Source organism: Brachyhypopomus gauderio, chromosome 1 (assembly GCF_052324685.1).
Source record: "Brachyhypopomus gauderio isolate BG-103 chromosome 1, BGAUD_0.2, whole genome shotgun sequence".
NCBI lineage: Eukaryota > Metazoa > Chordata > Actinopteri > Gymnotiformes > Hypopomidae > Brachyhypopomus > Brachyhypopomus gauderio.
The window spans coordinates 31,195,940-31,209,847 of NC_135211.1; the positions used below are offsets into that span (position 1 = coordinate 31,195,940).

Here is a 13,908-nt window from a genome sequence, read left to right on the forward strand (position 1 = left end):
AAATATGAAAATAAGCTTGGATAAGATGTTTATGGACAATAATTTAAAGATTGCAAAACACTTCTAAAATATAGCATAGTGTTGCAGTTGGGCTGTTTACTGTTTATTAAGACTAATCACGTTAATCAAATATCTTATAAATTATAAGGGACAACTATACTACTCCATGTTCTATTGTGGGTAGTGATATTGCACGTTAAGCTCTGTAACTCTATGAAGTGAGTATTTAGTAAATAAATACTCCAGTTTTTTATGTGGGTTGTCACACTTGCAGATGTTTTTGTAACTATTAGCTGCTGTTGTGACTAAGGGGCTGAAAAACTCTGAATTTCAATACTGTTCTGTTAGTAAATAAAAAAAATGTAAATGTAAATTACATTTAACATGTTTGCACCATCTGTAATTCCAAAAGCATGGACAAACACTAACACCATTTAAAATGATCCTGAAGTCCTGTTTTTTTCTTCTTTGGTTTAACACTGGAAAACCTCAACAGCTACAATTAGTGTTGCTTTCTGAGTGTGGGTGGAGGCATTTGACTGCCTTCCTGTATCCACACTTACTTTGAGGAATAATCAGTAATCACAAAAATAACTATATTTGTTATTTACTGTGCATGTCACATGTCCACTGCAATTATGACTCTGCACTTTCTAGGTTAATGAATGTAACAAAAAATGTCAACATTCTGCTGTTGTTGTATTCTAATCTGAATATTTGAATATTATTTTTAGAAGGCAAACTGCTGTCTGAGGTGCATTTCTCAAAAAACTTACATTTTGAGCAGGTATAACCAATAAATGTGCATAAAACATTTTTACAAAATATTTATTGCATTTAAGATTGTGATTGCATACATACCCAATAAGTCACCATTTAAATTATTACACTTTAAGCTTTAAGTGTTTAATGCAAGAGGTCAGTCCATTTATCATTACCACAATGTGGATGGAAGGAATTGCTCAAGAGAGTCATGCTATGACTGCAAATTTGATCGCAGTCAGTGACAGTTCTGGCAGTTTGGGTGACAGGGGACCCCATTGATTCGACATCTGCAGCCACCAGAGACGTCTCCGCTACCCTGTGCACATATTATTCACATACTATAAAACTAAGGAAACCGTTTCCGTAGATTTCAGATATAATCAGATCAAATGAACAATACCTTGCTCAACAAGAAAGCATCCTAAGGTTGTTTAAAAAAACTAACAGTGTTATTCGTATCATTTCGTATTCAAGCATTTTCCTAAGACTAACAAAGACAAAATTGACATGAGAGGGGCGTATGTTTACCTGAGGGCCCCATCTGGCCTGCTTGGTCACCCAGCAGATTTCTGTCTTGCACATTAGACAGCAAATCCAGTCACACCCATCTTTCTTCTGGATTATCACCTTGCATTTAGGGCAGTGCATGGCTTCCCCATTCTGCAGCATCATCTGAGGCAGATATTGGGAAGAGCTGGTTAACATCCCAAATGCTTAGCAGCCATGGTTACAGGCTAATGTATTGCGACTTGTCATTGGCTTGCTCACCTCAAGCATCTCCGTAGTCCTCTTGGCTGCGATGTCATTGGCTGCTCTGATGCGAAGGTCGTCTTGGTACTCTTTACAGTTCATGTCTTTGTGGATGGCCTAGGGGAGACAAGTGATTCTTCATCAACAAGTGCTACCAACTCCATGAATATTCAAAAGTAGCTAGAACTAGTTTGCATCTCATTTTCATAATTACAAGTGGCCTCTTAAATTCATTGGTAGCCATCTTGGCTTGGACTGAAGCAATCTTGAATAACTGACACCGATTTAAACAGCATCTTAAGTTAGATGACAAAAAATGTCACAACATTCTGCAGAAAAACAGAGAAAACCAAATGTCTTGTCATACACAAGAGGAGGGTTGTTACACATGTTGCTGGCCCTCCTCAAAAGTGCAACGTTTGCTCCCACCTTACAAAGGAGACAGTTCGTCTCGTTGCAGATGTCACAGATAAACTCATTCACATCGTCCTCGAAGATGCACCAGCCCATGCAGTTCAGGGTCTTGCAGTGGTAGCTGTTCTCACAGCGGGACTCTGCGATGTTCAACCTCAGCTCCAAAAATTTCTGGTACTCATCCTGAGTGAGAAGCTGCAAGAGAAATCTGAGTGAGCTCTCTGGATAGAAGTGTAAACCCAACCATGTTGGACGAACACTTCAACCAGAAGCACTAATGTAGCCAACATTGAATCAAAGAAAGTGAGAACTATGCAGATTCTCATTTGTGTAAGTTTAACAGTGTTTAAACTCATTTTTTTTTTGTCTTTTAACCATAACAACTACACCAACCACACAGCACTATAGAATTTAAATGTCTGCGTTGGGGCAGGTGTGTGTTCTGCAGGATGCGTTGGTTTACTGTCCTGTGGTTGCATGTTTTTAACAGTGTCACTGTGATTGTGAAAAGTCTGACTTTTACCGTTCGAATTTCTCGGTCTTGAAGTGTGTAGTTGCAGGAATAATCTTCATCTGCATAAGGACACAAAACTTCTGCATCCATGCAGTTGATTACGGTTTGTTTCAGACATTCTCTGTTTATCAAAACAAGAAAAATTAGTTAAACAAGTGTACTGTTTTGATCATATTCATCATTGCCATTAAAAGCAAAACCATGTTTCATTGCACAGTACCTGCAAAAGCTGTGCAGACACTCTCGGAGAGTTGCGCCCTCTCCTGGCATGACAGAGCAATAGCAAATGGTACAATCGAGCTCCTCGTTGTTGCTTATGAGGTCCTGAGCATCTGTCTCCAGCAGATTGAGAAAATTCTGCTCTCGCTCTTCTTTGATGGACTGTGTCATTTTCATGCCATCCAAAACAGAAAAGAGAAAATATGCAGATATTCTAATTTAGAGAATTTAGCGTTTATCACACTTATCCAGAACAACCTAGAAAGGAGGTTCATACCCTCCATCTGGGATCTATTCTGTGTTAGGCATAATTGTCTTTCAATTCAGTATCAAAAGAATGCAGGAAGGTGCATAGCATCAATACTGCACAAAATGAGCACCGGAACAGTCTCAAAATGTCATAACCAATATGTAATTCCTTCCTGTTGTCAGCACAGAGTCTGCTTTACTTCAGCCGTGTAAGTCGGGCTATCGGGCTCACCTGTTCATACTGGAGCCTGGCCAGTTGCTCCTGCTGGAGTCTCAAGGACTCCTCCTCGTCTGGCTGGTACAGGTCTGGTATTCTGTAATTTTGGGGCCTCTCGGCGCTGCACATCTCACAGCCGGGGCGCGTGGGCTTGTTCAGGTAAGTGCACCGCAGGCACGACCAGCCGTTCTACAACCATATCAGGAGTCACATTCACGCGACGGAGATGCCAATGACATCAGTACTTCATTATTTTATTCTCTAAATGTATCTAAATTTGATTGCCTGTATTGAAGTTTGGCCATGTGAGCTGTAATCTGAAGGCTTTCTATATTATGGCTGTAGCAGGGGTTTTGAGATACCATTGGCTTGGGCAGAACAGGTGGCTTGGGAGGAATCAACGGGTGGTTCGTTTCTCTAGGAGGTGCATGAGGTTCTTTCCTTCTCGCTCCCAACTCTTCTGGGCTTCTGGCTTGCAGGGTGAAATTCTCAATGTTCTCAATTATACCTTCACGGATCAGTAAGCAACATTTTGGTTGATGTTCAGCACTATGTTTGTTTTTAACACCATCCGATTTGAACAAAAAGGCACAAAGAGTAAGTGAAAATAAATCATCAAATCTTATATAGTGTTCACAGTATTTCACTTCAATCCTACGACATCAAACTCCAGTGAGCACTGCATTAAATGTCATTCGTTGCAGGTGAATTTACTGCACCATGTCTTAAACCAGATCGTAATATCACTGGACTTATGCTCACGTGTGACCATATAAATCTTAAAACGTTAAAAGGAACGTGAGGCAATAAGGTTTTCTACCGCCTATTCGCCGGAGTTCCTCCTCTTGCTTCTGCTGTTCATGGCTGAAGTTGGCTGCCTGTGCAGACCTGATGAAAAGGAAGGCCTGGTAGTCATCCTCCATCACATTGTGACTGAACAGTGTGTCCTTGTCCTGTGCAAGACGTTTCCCAAAGACCCAGCACTGCAGCGATGGGTGGAAGCCGTAGTCACGGTTTATCTGCGAGGACAGAGAGGACATCACCCAGCTGGGAATGTTTCTCCGACTTAGGAGAAACAGGCCCCTACTAAAATGTCGTGGTATATTTGACAAATGTGGTCACATTCTTCCAGAGAAAATGTTCTCATTCCATAGGAAGCAGAAACCCAGTTAGGTTAGGTCAGATTGCAGTCGAGGACAGCAAGCACTGACGTGGGGTGTGGGTGGGTCATGTTCCTGTTTTATTCCTGGACTTGCAAAATAAAAGATCTACTGATGAACGTATGTGTAAAAAGTGGATGACATTATTTTAGATTAGATTAGAATTGTTTTGTCACTGTACATGCACCATGAAATTGAACGCAAATCCTATCAGTGCAAACACTGATACATTCACTCATTTTGGTGCAGAATATTTGTGTTGCTGGTAACACTGCTGGAGTTAATGGGACTGGTTAGGATGCTCATAGCACACAACAGCAAGAGTGATTAACATGCATGCTGCTTTTGACAGAAGTATCGTAGGGACCAATAATGCTATAAATGAAACAATACCTCATGCATCGCTCCGGAGGTTTTGTTTATTAGTTTGACCTGTCCTAACCTTCAAAATTCTTCCCGTTGTGTTAAATAATAGACATTCTGAGTTATTTTGGTTGTGTTGAATTAAAAAAAAAAACAAAAACACACCAAACATTCCGGAGTCTAAAACTTTCCAGGAATGTCATTTGACAGGTCTTATATCTGCTTTACAGTCAAGCTTTATAGTGTTGTGCACCATTGTAACACAATGATACGTTTAACCTAACTTTAAAATCATTACACTTAGCAAGCCCATAAAGTTTTTAAATGCAACCTCAAATTGAGGAGATAATATCTTATAACCATGTTTCAGTCACCAAATGAACGTAGACCACAATTCCAAAGCATGCAGTTTGCCTTTTTCATTTCTAAGCCCTCTAACAGAGACTGGACCTCAGGTATGAACCTTTCTATTTCTACAGACAACAAAGACAAAAAATGTCCCTGGATCCACATTTTTATTTAAAAATTCCTTAACAGAAATAAGCCCAATTTTCAAAATCATTGCTCCTACACAATGGAAAAACACCCTACTGCTGGGTCCGCCCCTGGACAACCACCTGAATGCTTGTGCAGAGGTCCCCAACACCAGAGTAGGAGATGCACGTGTGGATCCTTACACGATTCATTATAACTAAATATATAGATCCTTGTGTTTAGCTCCTTAGCTTTGTAAAAGTTTGCTCCAATAGTGCTTATTTCCAATGTTCAGCTCTGTGTTGTTTATCCCGGGTTTTTTTCTACTTCTCCTCTGGTACTGTGTGCTTTGGCTGTCTCTGTTCCTGTCCTACACCGACCTTTTGCTGCCTCTGATTCCATCCTGAACTGACCTTTCCACGTCCCTCTTCCCCATCCTACACTGACCTTTTGCCTGTGCCTCTGACTTTGATTTTAGCCTTTGTGTTCTTGTACCTTTGCATCTCCATTTATTAGAACTTGCAACATGGATCCTTCTGTGTCCTCATCGCACAGACATCCTTGCAATCACAAACAACTTGGGACGTTTCTAGATAGTTATTTGGCATAGCAGCTGGAGGCGCATATCTTCAGTGACCTTTCAAGAACCACTACAGATAAGGAGCATTGAAACAAGGACCTGATGAAGCAGGATGAAGAACGTTACTGTTTTGTGGAATGAATATTATGAGTGAACTACATACAGAAGCAGGTACATATCTTGGATGGCGACATGGCATAACTTTGCATCCTTATCACTTGCACTTTTCAAAGCAGACAGAGTTCTACGTTCAGTTCAACGGCACCTCCCGTTTAAGAAACAAGACCTCGGGAATGTGCGCTTCCCGAAAATAAATCTGAACGTGCTGAAAAAAAGTAGTAGTAGTGCTGAAATTTTCAAATAGGCTATTTCATTTATTTTAATTAAAAGCATATGCTTTTCTGTGTTGACTCCAACAAATATTATTTTAATTATAGTTTTTATAAGTATCTATAGTATTTAAATGATGCAAAGTTTCAAAAAGCTTGTAGAAGAAACACTAATATATTCAGACTTCATATAGTCATGACCTGAGTGTAAATTTCACCAAGGTAGCGAAGACATTAAAACTGTATCCTAGAATGTAAATATATGTTTAGCTGGATAAACTTTGGACAGAAAAAAATACTATTGTGACAACAGCTTTTTGGACAAAAATGCTGTGCGTAAACCAAGAATGGTCTAGCTTAAGCCTTCTGGGTTCTGAGGTGAAGGGAAGTGTAATATCTGAGCTAACACTGTGGTTCGACTGAGAAGCCAAGTTTGTACCGGCGGCCTTACAGAGACCTTTAACACACTACTCTAATGCTGAAATCTCAAGAGGAAACATTATGACATTTGCATTTGTACGTCTGACCAGCTTCTGCAGTTCACCAATCCAACCCACATAAACAGAAGTGCAAGAAAACAGACTAATCGAGTTTGGTGATCTGTGTGAAACGTGCACGGCTCAACATTGTTGTATGTCCTCTTTTCAGTTCCCTGAATGGATTTATTGATGGATGTTTGAGATATTCGAGCTCACCACTCTCCTTTGTTCTGCATGTGCCTTTAGTTTCATCATTTGATTGAGTTTTCAGATGATTAATGTTATCTCTTAGTCAGTGAGTGTAGGAATACGAGTTCTATTTCAGGAAACAGATAAATATGGCTCTCCACCTACATATATGCCCAAACCCTTTGCCCTTGAAGATGTTGACAGTGTAAGGTATATTCGTTGCATGACAATACAGTATACTGCGCTGGACGGGGCTTTATTTACCTTTTCTTTTAACTCTGCGACTGTCATGCCAGGAGTGACCAGCATTGTGATAGGAATGTAGGCGTCGGACTGCGCGTCCCCAACGCCGACTTTCAACCTACGTTTAAACAGCAGGTCGTTTCAGTTAAGCATTTCATCTTCACAAAGAGAATAAAGAGAATGTCGGACGAGCGCTGAACGTGCCGGTCTACCTCAGGTACTCCGAGGAGTACACGTCCGGGCTGAGCTGCACGCGCACGGGCACGTGAAGGGGAAGGAGCCGCTCCAGGTGTTTCACCGCTTCAGCTCTGTCGCCGATGTTGATGGCCTCACTTAGGAGCTTGGCCACTTCCTCGGCTGGCAGACACAACAGACATTGCACTAGCCTTAGAAGACACAGTAATGGTGTAACCAGATGTTGAGACAGTGTTTTAGCACTTACAGGATTAAATGGAAATGCCAAAAGTAACAAATGTATGAATGTAGTGCCAGTAGTGGTGGTAGTTATGGTGGTGGTAGTTGTGGTAATATAGAACACTCACTAATAGTCATTCAAATAGATGCAACTACAGCCAGAGATGATGTTACGACACATAGGACATATCTGTGTTGTCTAATAGGTATGCTGTGTTTTATTGCATGTACCTTTTTTAATGTCATATGCGCTGTATGGGGCAGCCATCTACATGTATAACACGCCAAAAAGAGTTAGTTCATCACGTTTTAAAAAAACTGCTCAAACTCCATCGCATACAAATACAAATAAACCTTTCGTTTCAATAAGTATAGCCTACATGAATATCGATGTACACAACAGCTAAAGGGAACTTAACTAATATGAAACTTGATGAAACTGCGTAATTAACAATAATCCCCGCGGCAAGGATAGACAGTGAATTAAAAACTTACCTTCTGATTAAACACCTTCGTTTTCAAACTTGCTACGTCAGGCTGATTGTTAGTTTCTCCTTAAACTTAAATCATTGCAGAATTAAAAGCGAAACGAATATGGTTTTCAGGAAGTAACTCAGTTACTTCAGGATGAGTTTAGGATTGCATCAAAGCGTTTGCCTTCAGCCGGGTCTACTTCACAGCTGTTTGGACCTTCAGACTGCGTGCTGTGTATGCAAATATAACAGCGTCTGAATCGTTATACTGCATCTAACAACTCCGAACTGAATGTAAAGCTCAAAAAAGCATACGCATAATGAACATAAACATGACTGAACTAGCAACACATAACTAAGGCATTTCTGTTAGTCTATCCATTTTCTTTCATATTAGCAATGTTTTAAATCTTTACAATAAAAAAAATACAACTTTGGGGTATTTTTTATTTAACACACGTTCATGGTATTTATGCCTATATGGTTACCGCCCCTTTCTTTCCAAGCGCGTGTGCGCAGCCAGCATAGTCTTCAAGTGATTCTGCGCAGATCAGCAATATCTGCGTCATTTGAACCCATCCAAAATTCGCCCGTTCTTTGGGTCACAGCTCTACAAAACTGTCGTAAAACTGTCGTGAAGCAAGTCGCATGGCGTTGCTCATGCCGGGAGGACCAATTCTAGGTAGCTAGTTAGAGATTTAATGCGTAGTTCTCTGTGGCTCTATATCGCTGTAGTTACATTAGTAGTTGAAAAAATATTACTAAGCTCAATATTAATGTTGATTAGCTATGCAATAGTCATCTGTCCAAGGGCTTTGGTCTTTCCCTTGATTCAACAGCTAGCCGAGCTAACAGCTCAGTTGCTCGCTCGCCTTGCGCCCCGTCTGCCGTTAACGCCGCTTCGCTTAAACTTTTCTGTTGTGTGTCGCCGTGATCTTATTGTGGCTGAGATTTTTAGACTGCTGACACTGTCGTCATGGCCAAGTCGCTCTTTGTTAGTTAGCTAGGCTTGATGATTATTCTGCTTCATCTTCTTGTCTTAACAGTGCAGTGTTGAGACGTTATGGATGAAGAACCCGCGTCTTATGATCGAGTCGTGTACAAAAACGCCTCCGTCTACCAATATATGAAGATCTGTCTGTGAGTGTGAACGGCACATTTTTAGTTATAAGGGCAGGGTTTTCACAATAAACCACAAGCGTCTTAATACTTGTAAAGTATTAATTTTAATGTAATATTGACCATGTATGATAGGGTTTCTTAACCCAGGGCCCATGGGTGTTAGTTTGGCTTAGGTTATGGATTTTGGACAGAATAAAACAAATGTGGACATTGAAGACTGGGTTGAGAACCCTTACTGAATACAATACCTAGGTCACCTTCAGTAGGTTTGCACTCGTGTCCACTTTAGAGATGTTGCGACCTTCTTTGTTTTTTTTTTGTTTTTGTCCCACACGCTGTGTTCTGTCATTATTCAGAATCTTTGGAAATGGGAACAAAAAACTTGGTGCAGAACAGTTCAAGCAGCTGATCATCTCTGGACTTAAAGACTTGTATGGACAGGTAGGGCCGTCTTTAAAAGTCTGCAGTGTTTTACCAGATGCATTCATCAAATAGATGTATTAAAATACAAAAATGGATGTTATCTGAAGTGTGACTTATAATTCACCTGGAAAGAAGACTGAGGTTAACAGTTGAACTTCATCTCCTGGTTGTATTACAGGTAGGAGCTTCCTTTCCCTTCGACGTGCTGACGTTTGACCAGCGTGCACAGTCGGCCATACTTCGTGTTTACAACAAGTAAGCCGCAGAACAGAGTTTTCGCTGAAGCTCATGCAGAGTGGAAGCAGTTTATCCTTAACCTGTTGTGCCATGATTATGATACACAAATTGCAATATTATGTAGAAATGCTGTGTAATGTGTGATGCATTTTTGTCTGTTTTGTTGATGTTGTCATTGTGTCTCAGTGGTCTGGTGAAGTTGTGGAGTGCTCTAACATTGATTGGCTCGTGTGAAAATGAATCATGTGCTTTCAGAGTCACCCAGGTAAGTTCTTCATTAGAGATTATAGTTATTTTTGTTTTAAAACTAGTTATTTTTAGAAACCTGTAGTTGCTCAATCATTCATCAGCTTAGCTACAGTTTAGGTTCCGGTTCAACCTAACCATTCTGTTTTCAACAATTCTTTGTTTAGTAGACATTTTGATTAAACGACATCTACTATCAAGATTCTTTTAATCTGACCCAAACAAAAATTGTGTTATGAGAATGATTTTGATTGTCAATTCTATGTCAATTCTTGCATGTAAATAATAATTAACTTGTATGGAATTATTTTTAACAAAGCTTACATACACTATATTGCCAACAGTATTTGCTCACCTTCCTTGACTCACATATGAACTTTAGTGAAATCCCATTCCTAATCCATAGGGCTTAATGTGATGTTGGTCCACCCTTTGCAGTTAGAACAGCTTCAACTCTTCTGGGAAGGCTGTCCACAAGGTTTAGGAGTGTTTATGGGGATTTTTGACCATTCTTCCAGAAGCGCGTTTGTGAGGTCACATACAGATAATGGACGATAACTGTTCCCACAAAGTTTGGAGAATTGAATTGTCCAAAATGTCTTGCTATACTGAAGCATTCTGAGTTCCTTTCACTGGAACGAAGTGCCCCAGCTCCTGAAAAATAACCCCACACCATAATCTTTCTTCCACCAAACTTTACACTTGGCACAATGCAGTCAGACAAGTACCGTTCTCCTGGCAACCACCAAACCCAGACTCATCCATCAGATTGCCAGATGGAGAAGCATGATTTGTCACTCCAGAGAACATGCCTCCAGTGCTCTAGAGTCTAGTGACAACGTCCTTTACACAACTGCATCCGACGCTTTGCATTGCACTTGATGTATGACATGGATGCAGCTGTTCGACCATAGAAACCCAAACCATGAAGCTCTCTGCGCACTGTTCTTGAGCTAATCTGAAGGCCACATGAAGTTTGGATGTCTGTAGTGATTGACTGCAGAATTTTGCCAACATCTTTGCACTATGCAATTTAACATCCGTTGACCCCACTCCATCAGTTTACGTGGCCCATCACTTCGTAGCTGAGTTGTTGTCGTTTCCAAACACTTCAATTTTCTTATAATACAGTTGACAGTTCACTGTGGAATATTTAGGAGTGAGGAAATTTCATGACTGGATTTGTTGCACAGGTGGCATCCAATCACAGATCCACGCTGGAACTCACTGAGCTTCTGAGCGACCCATTCTTTCACAAATGTTTGTAAAAACAGTCTACATGCCTCTGCTGAATTTTATACACATGGCCATGGAAGTGATTGAGATTGGGAATCTCGTATTAAGCGACAAATTTAGCAGGGCTCTTATGACAAAAAAAAACTACAGAATTAAAACGTAGAACTAAATCTAAATATATACAATTCACATTCTTATATACATAAAAAAACGTGTTTGTTTCGGGTTAGGAACACGAAGCTGGAGACTAATGTCAGTAATGAGGTGTGTGTGTGTGTGTGTGTGTGTGCGGGCTTGTATATCTGTGGAGTGGAGAGGAGTGCAGAGTGAGCACCAGCTTGTTGGCCTTTGCACCTCTTCGTCTGCAACATGACTCATCACGAACATGACTCATCACAAACATAATGAACAGCTCCAACACTGCCATGTCATCTGCAAGTCTGATAAGTGTTTGTTTTTGTGGATGGATATACAGTCTCGCGTGTACAGGGCATGGAGAGGGTGTGGTCGGCACACAGCCTGATGGAGCCCCTGTGCTGAGTTTGTTAGGGAGTCTTTTGTCCAGAGGCGGATGATGTGATTGAGCCCTCGGTCGGATAGTTGGGAGACCTGTCTGCTGGGAATGGTGGTGCCAGACGCAGAGCTGTTATCATCAAAAACAGCTGTGCACATGCTCTTCGGCCAGAGCACTACAGTATGGAGAACAGCGGTAGAGGCTGACCTGTTGATCTCTTTGCCCATTAGGTGTACCGGTGTGGGTCCAGAGTGCGTGGAAGTGCAGATGAGATGTATGTAAGGATCAGGCTGTCCGGGCATTTAATATGTATTGGTGTCGATGTGACTGGCATATCTGAGGCAGGATAAGGACTGGTGCCATTTTAGATGATTTTAGACTGTGAGTACATTGTGCTGTACTCTGTGTGTGAGTACACTGTGCTGGGGATAAACTGATGTGTAATCACTCCAGCCAAGACAGATTAAATATAATTCTAAATTATCTAAGTACTGATGATCTAACTTTAAATAGCTAGTTTGTTGTTTTCCGTTTGAGGCTGAGCAAATATACCACATTAAAGTAAATAAAACTAGCGGTATTGGTTTCAAGACAGATATGTGTTCTAATGTCTGTGTCTTTAAGCATTTTGATAATGATTTCGGAGTATCCCAATCCTATAGCTGATATCCATGTATACTGGAAAGATTTTTAAATTGCAAAACAGAAAAAGGAACTTTAAGCCAACGCCCCCTAGCAGTACCACTGTTGTAAACCTCTGCTCTAAAGTGTAGACCAACTTAAATTTGTCGTATCCTCTTTAACCTTATGAAAAGCGACATCTAGTGGAAGTTCGGTGGTGTTTGGCATCTACGCTATTTGTGTGTAGTTTGAGCGCTAAACCACAAGTTCCAATGGTGACAAAAAATGGGCTATTCCGGTTTATTCTTGAAACCACATTTAATTACCCTGTAATGTCATATGTGCCTTATTTGGTTACTGAACTTGTATCTTTTTCCAGCAGATGGCAGTAGTGTCTAAATAAAAAAATACCATTTTATACCATTTTTTTATACCATTTTCAAAAAACATTAAATAAATATTTTAAGCAACAGACCAGGTGTGCTAATGGGCTGCTCTGGGCATTAATGTTTGCTCCCATTTTATTTGCTATAAGCTATTGAAGCAAAACTTCTTGGGACCACATTGTTGAAAAGAACAAACCTGTCATTTGAGTGGCATTTGTATGTTCTCTGCTCTTTCAGGTTTCCCCATTCTTATTAGCCTTGTCTGGAAATAGTCGTGATATGGAGGTGCAGTAGCCCTGTTGCTGCCGAGAAGCTCCGCCGTGCGTCCGTGAAAATGACTTCCGTCCTGAGAAGGAGCCTGTTTGGCACGAACTTGCGCCGCACCTTGGCCGCAGCCGCCGGCGGGCAGGCCAAGTCCCCCTGGACCGAGCCGCACGGCCGCAGGGCCCTCCACGTGGGACAGCACGCCTCCATCACCAAGACCTTCACCACCAGAGATGTCGCGCTCTTCGCCGAGCTGACCGGGGACACGAACCCGCTTCACCTCGACCCCGAGTTCGCCAAAACGACGTCTTTCCAGGCCCCCGTCGTCCACGGCGTGCTGATTAATGGACTAGTCTCAGCAGTTTTGGGGAGCAAAATGCCCGGACCGGGCTGCGTGTTTCTTTACCAGGAAATTCGCTTCCCGGCACCTCTGTATGTGGGGGAGGAGGTAATGGCCGAGGCAAGGGTGAAAAAGATCAAAATGTCTTTCGCTTTTGTTTCCGTTTCCTGCTCAGTCAGAGACAAAGTGGTTATGGAGGGGGAGGTTGTGGTCATGATGCAAGGGCACACATGAGAAGAACACTGAAGAAACTGTTTCAGTTTCCCTTAAGTGTTGTGCTGTTTCTCAAGTCATTTTTTTATTGCCTTTTGTTAAAATCAAATAAATGTTTTCCCTTTTCGGAGACGTTACAAAGACAGTAGATGCAAACTGATTGTTTATGATGCCTTAAATGAGTTGCTGTAATAAGCATGATGCCTTAAAGGAGTTGAAATCATACCTTATTTAAATGTTGCACACCTGGTTGTTTTATAGCTTTGGTAATTAAGACTTGCTAAACTTCTGCAGTTTTCCATTAATCCCTCTAGCACTTCATACGTCTTGACTAGTTAAAAAAAAAAAAGTCACAAAACATGCTTTCAATCAGACTTGCTCAGTTTACAAATGGCTGAGATTTACTGTGTAATATTGACACCCTCTGAACAAACTTACATGTGCATGAGTATACTGTGAGTTTTTATATTCTAG

The 13,908-nt window shown here is 41.1% G+C and overlaps 3 protein-coding genes across 3 annotated transcripts; 2 read left to right on the forward strand and 1 right to left on the reverse strand.

The window, feature by feature from the left end:
* Positions 1-812: 812 nt before the first annotated feature.
* On the reverse strand, positions 813-8,352 carry rbck1 (RanBP-type and C3HC4-type zinc finger containing 1). The gene is made up of 13 exons (XM_077008869.1): positions 7,855-8,352; positions 7,591-7,627; positions 7,158-7,302; positions 6,967-7,063; positions 3,949-4,147; positions 3,491-3,636; positions 3,144-3,317; positions 2,664-2,824; positions 2,453-2,564; positions 1,945-2,124; positions 1,534-1,632; positions 1,294-1,437; positions 813-1,081 (listed from the first exon to the last, which is right to left on the reverse strand). The coding sequence occupies exons 2-13, from the start codon at positions 7,625-7,627 to the stop codon at positions 1,001-1,003; spliced, it is 1,575 nt and encodes a 524-aa protein (XP_076864984.1). The 5' UTR covers positions 7,855-8,352; the 3' UTR covers positions 813-1,000.
* A 38-nt stretch (positions 8,353-8,390) lies between these two features.
* On the forward strand, positions 8,391-12,992 carry rpp14 (ribonuclease P/MRP 14 subunit). The gene is made up of 6 exons (XM_077009014.1): positions 8,391-8,514; positions 8,879-8,972; positions 9,311-9,395; positions 9,556-9,632; positions 9,801-9,879; positions 12,855-12,992. The coding sequence occupies exons 2-6, from the start codon at positions 8,896-8,898 to the stop codon at positions 12,909-12,911; spliced, it is 375 nt and encodes a 124-aa protein (XP_076865129.1). The 5' UTR covers positions 8,391-8,514; positions 8,879-8,895; the 3' UTR covers positions 12,912-12,992.
* On the forward strand, positions 12,952-13,840 carry LOC143516978 (hydroxyacyl-thioester dehydratase type 2, mitochondrial-like). Its single transcript, XM_077009001.1, has one exon. The coding sequence runs from the start codon at positions 12,952-12,954 to the stop codon at positions 13,453-13,455; it is 504 nt and encodes a 167-aa protein (XP_076865116.1). The 3' UTR covers positions 13,456-13,840.
* The last annotated feature ends 68 nt before the right edge of the window (positions 13,841-13,908 follow it).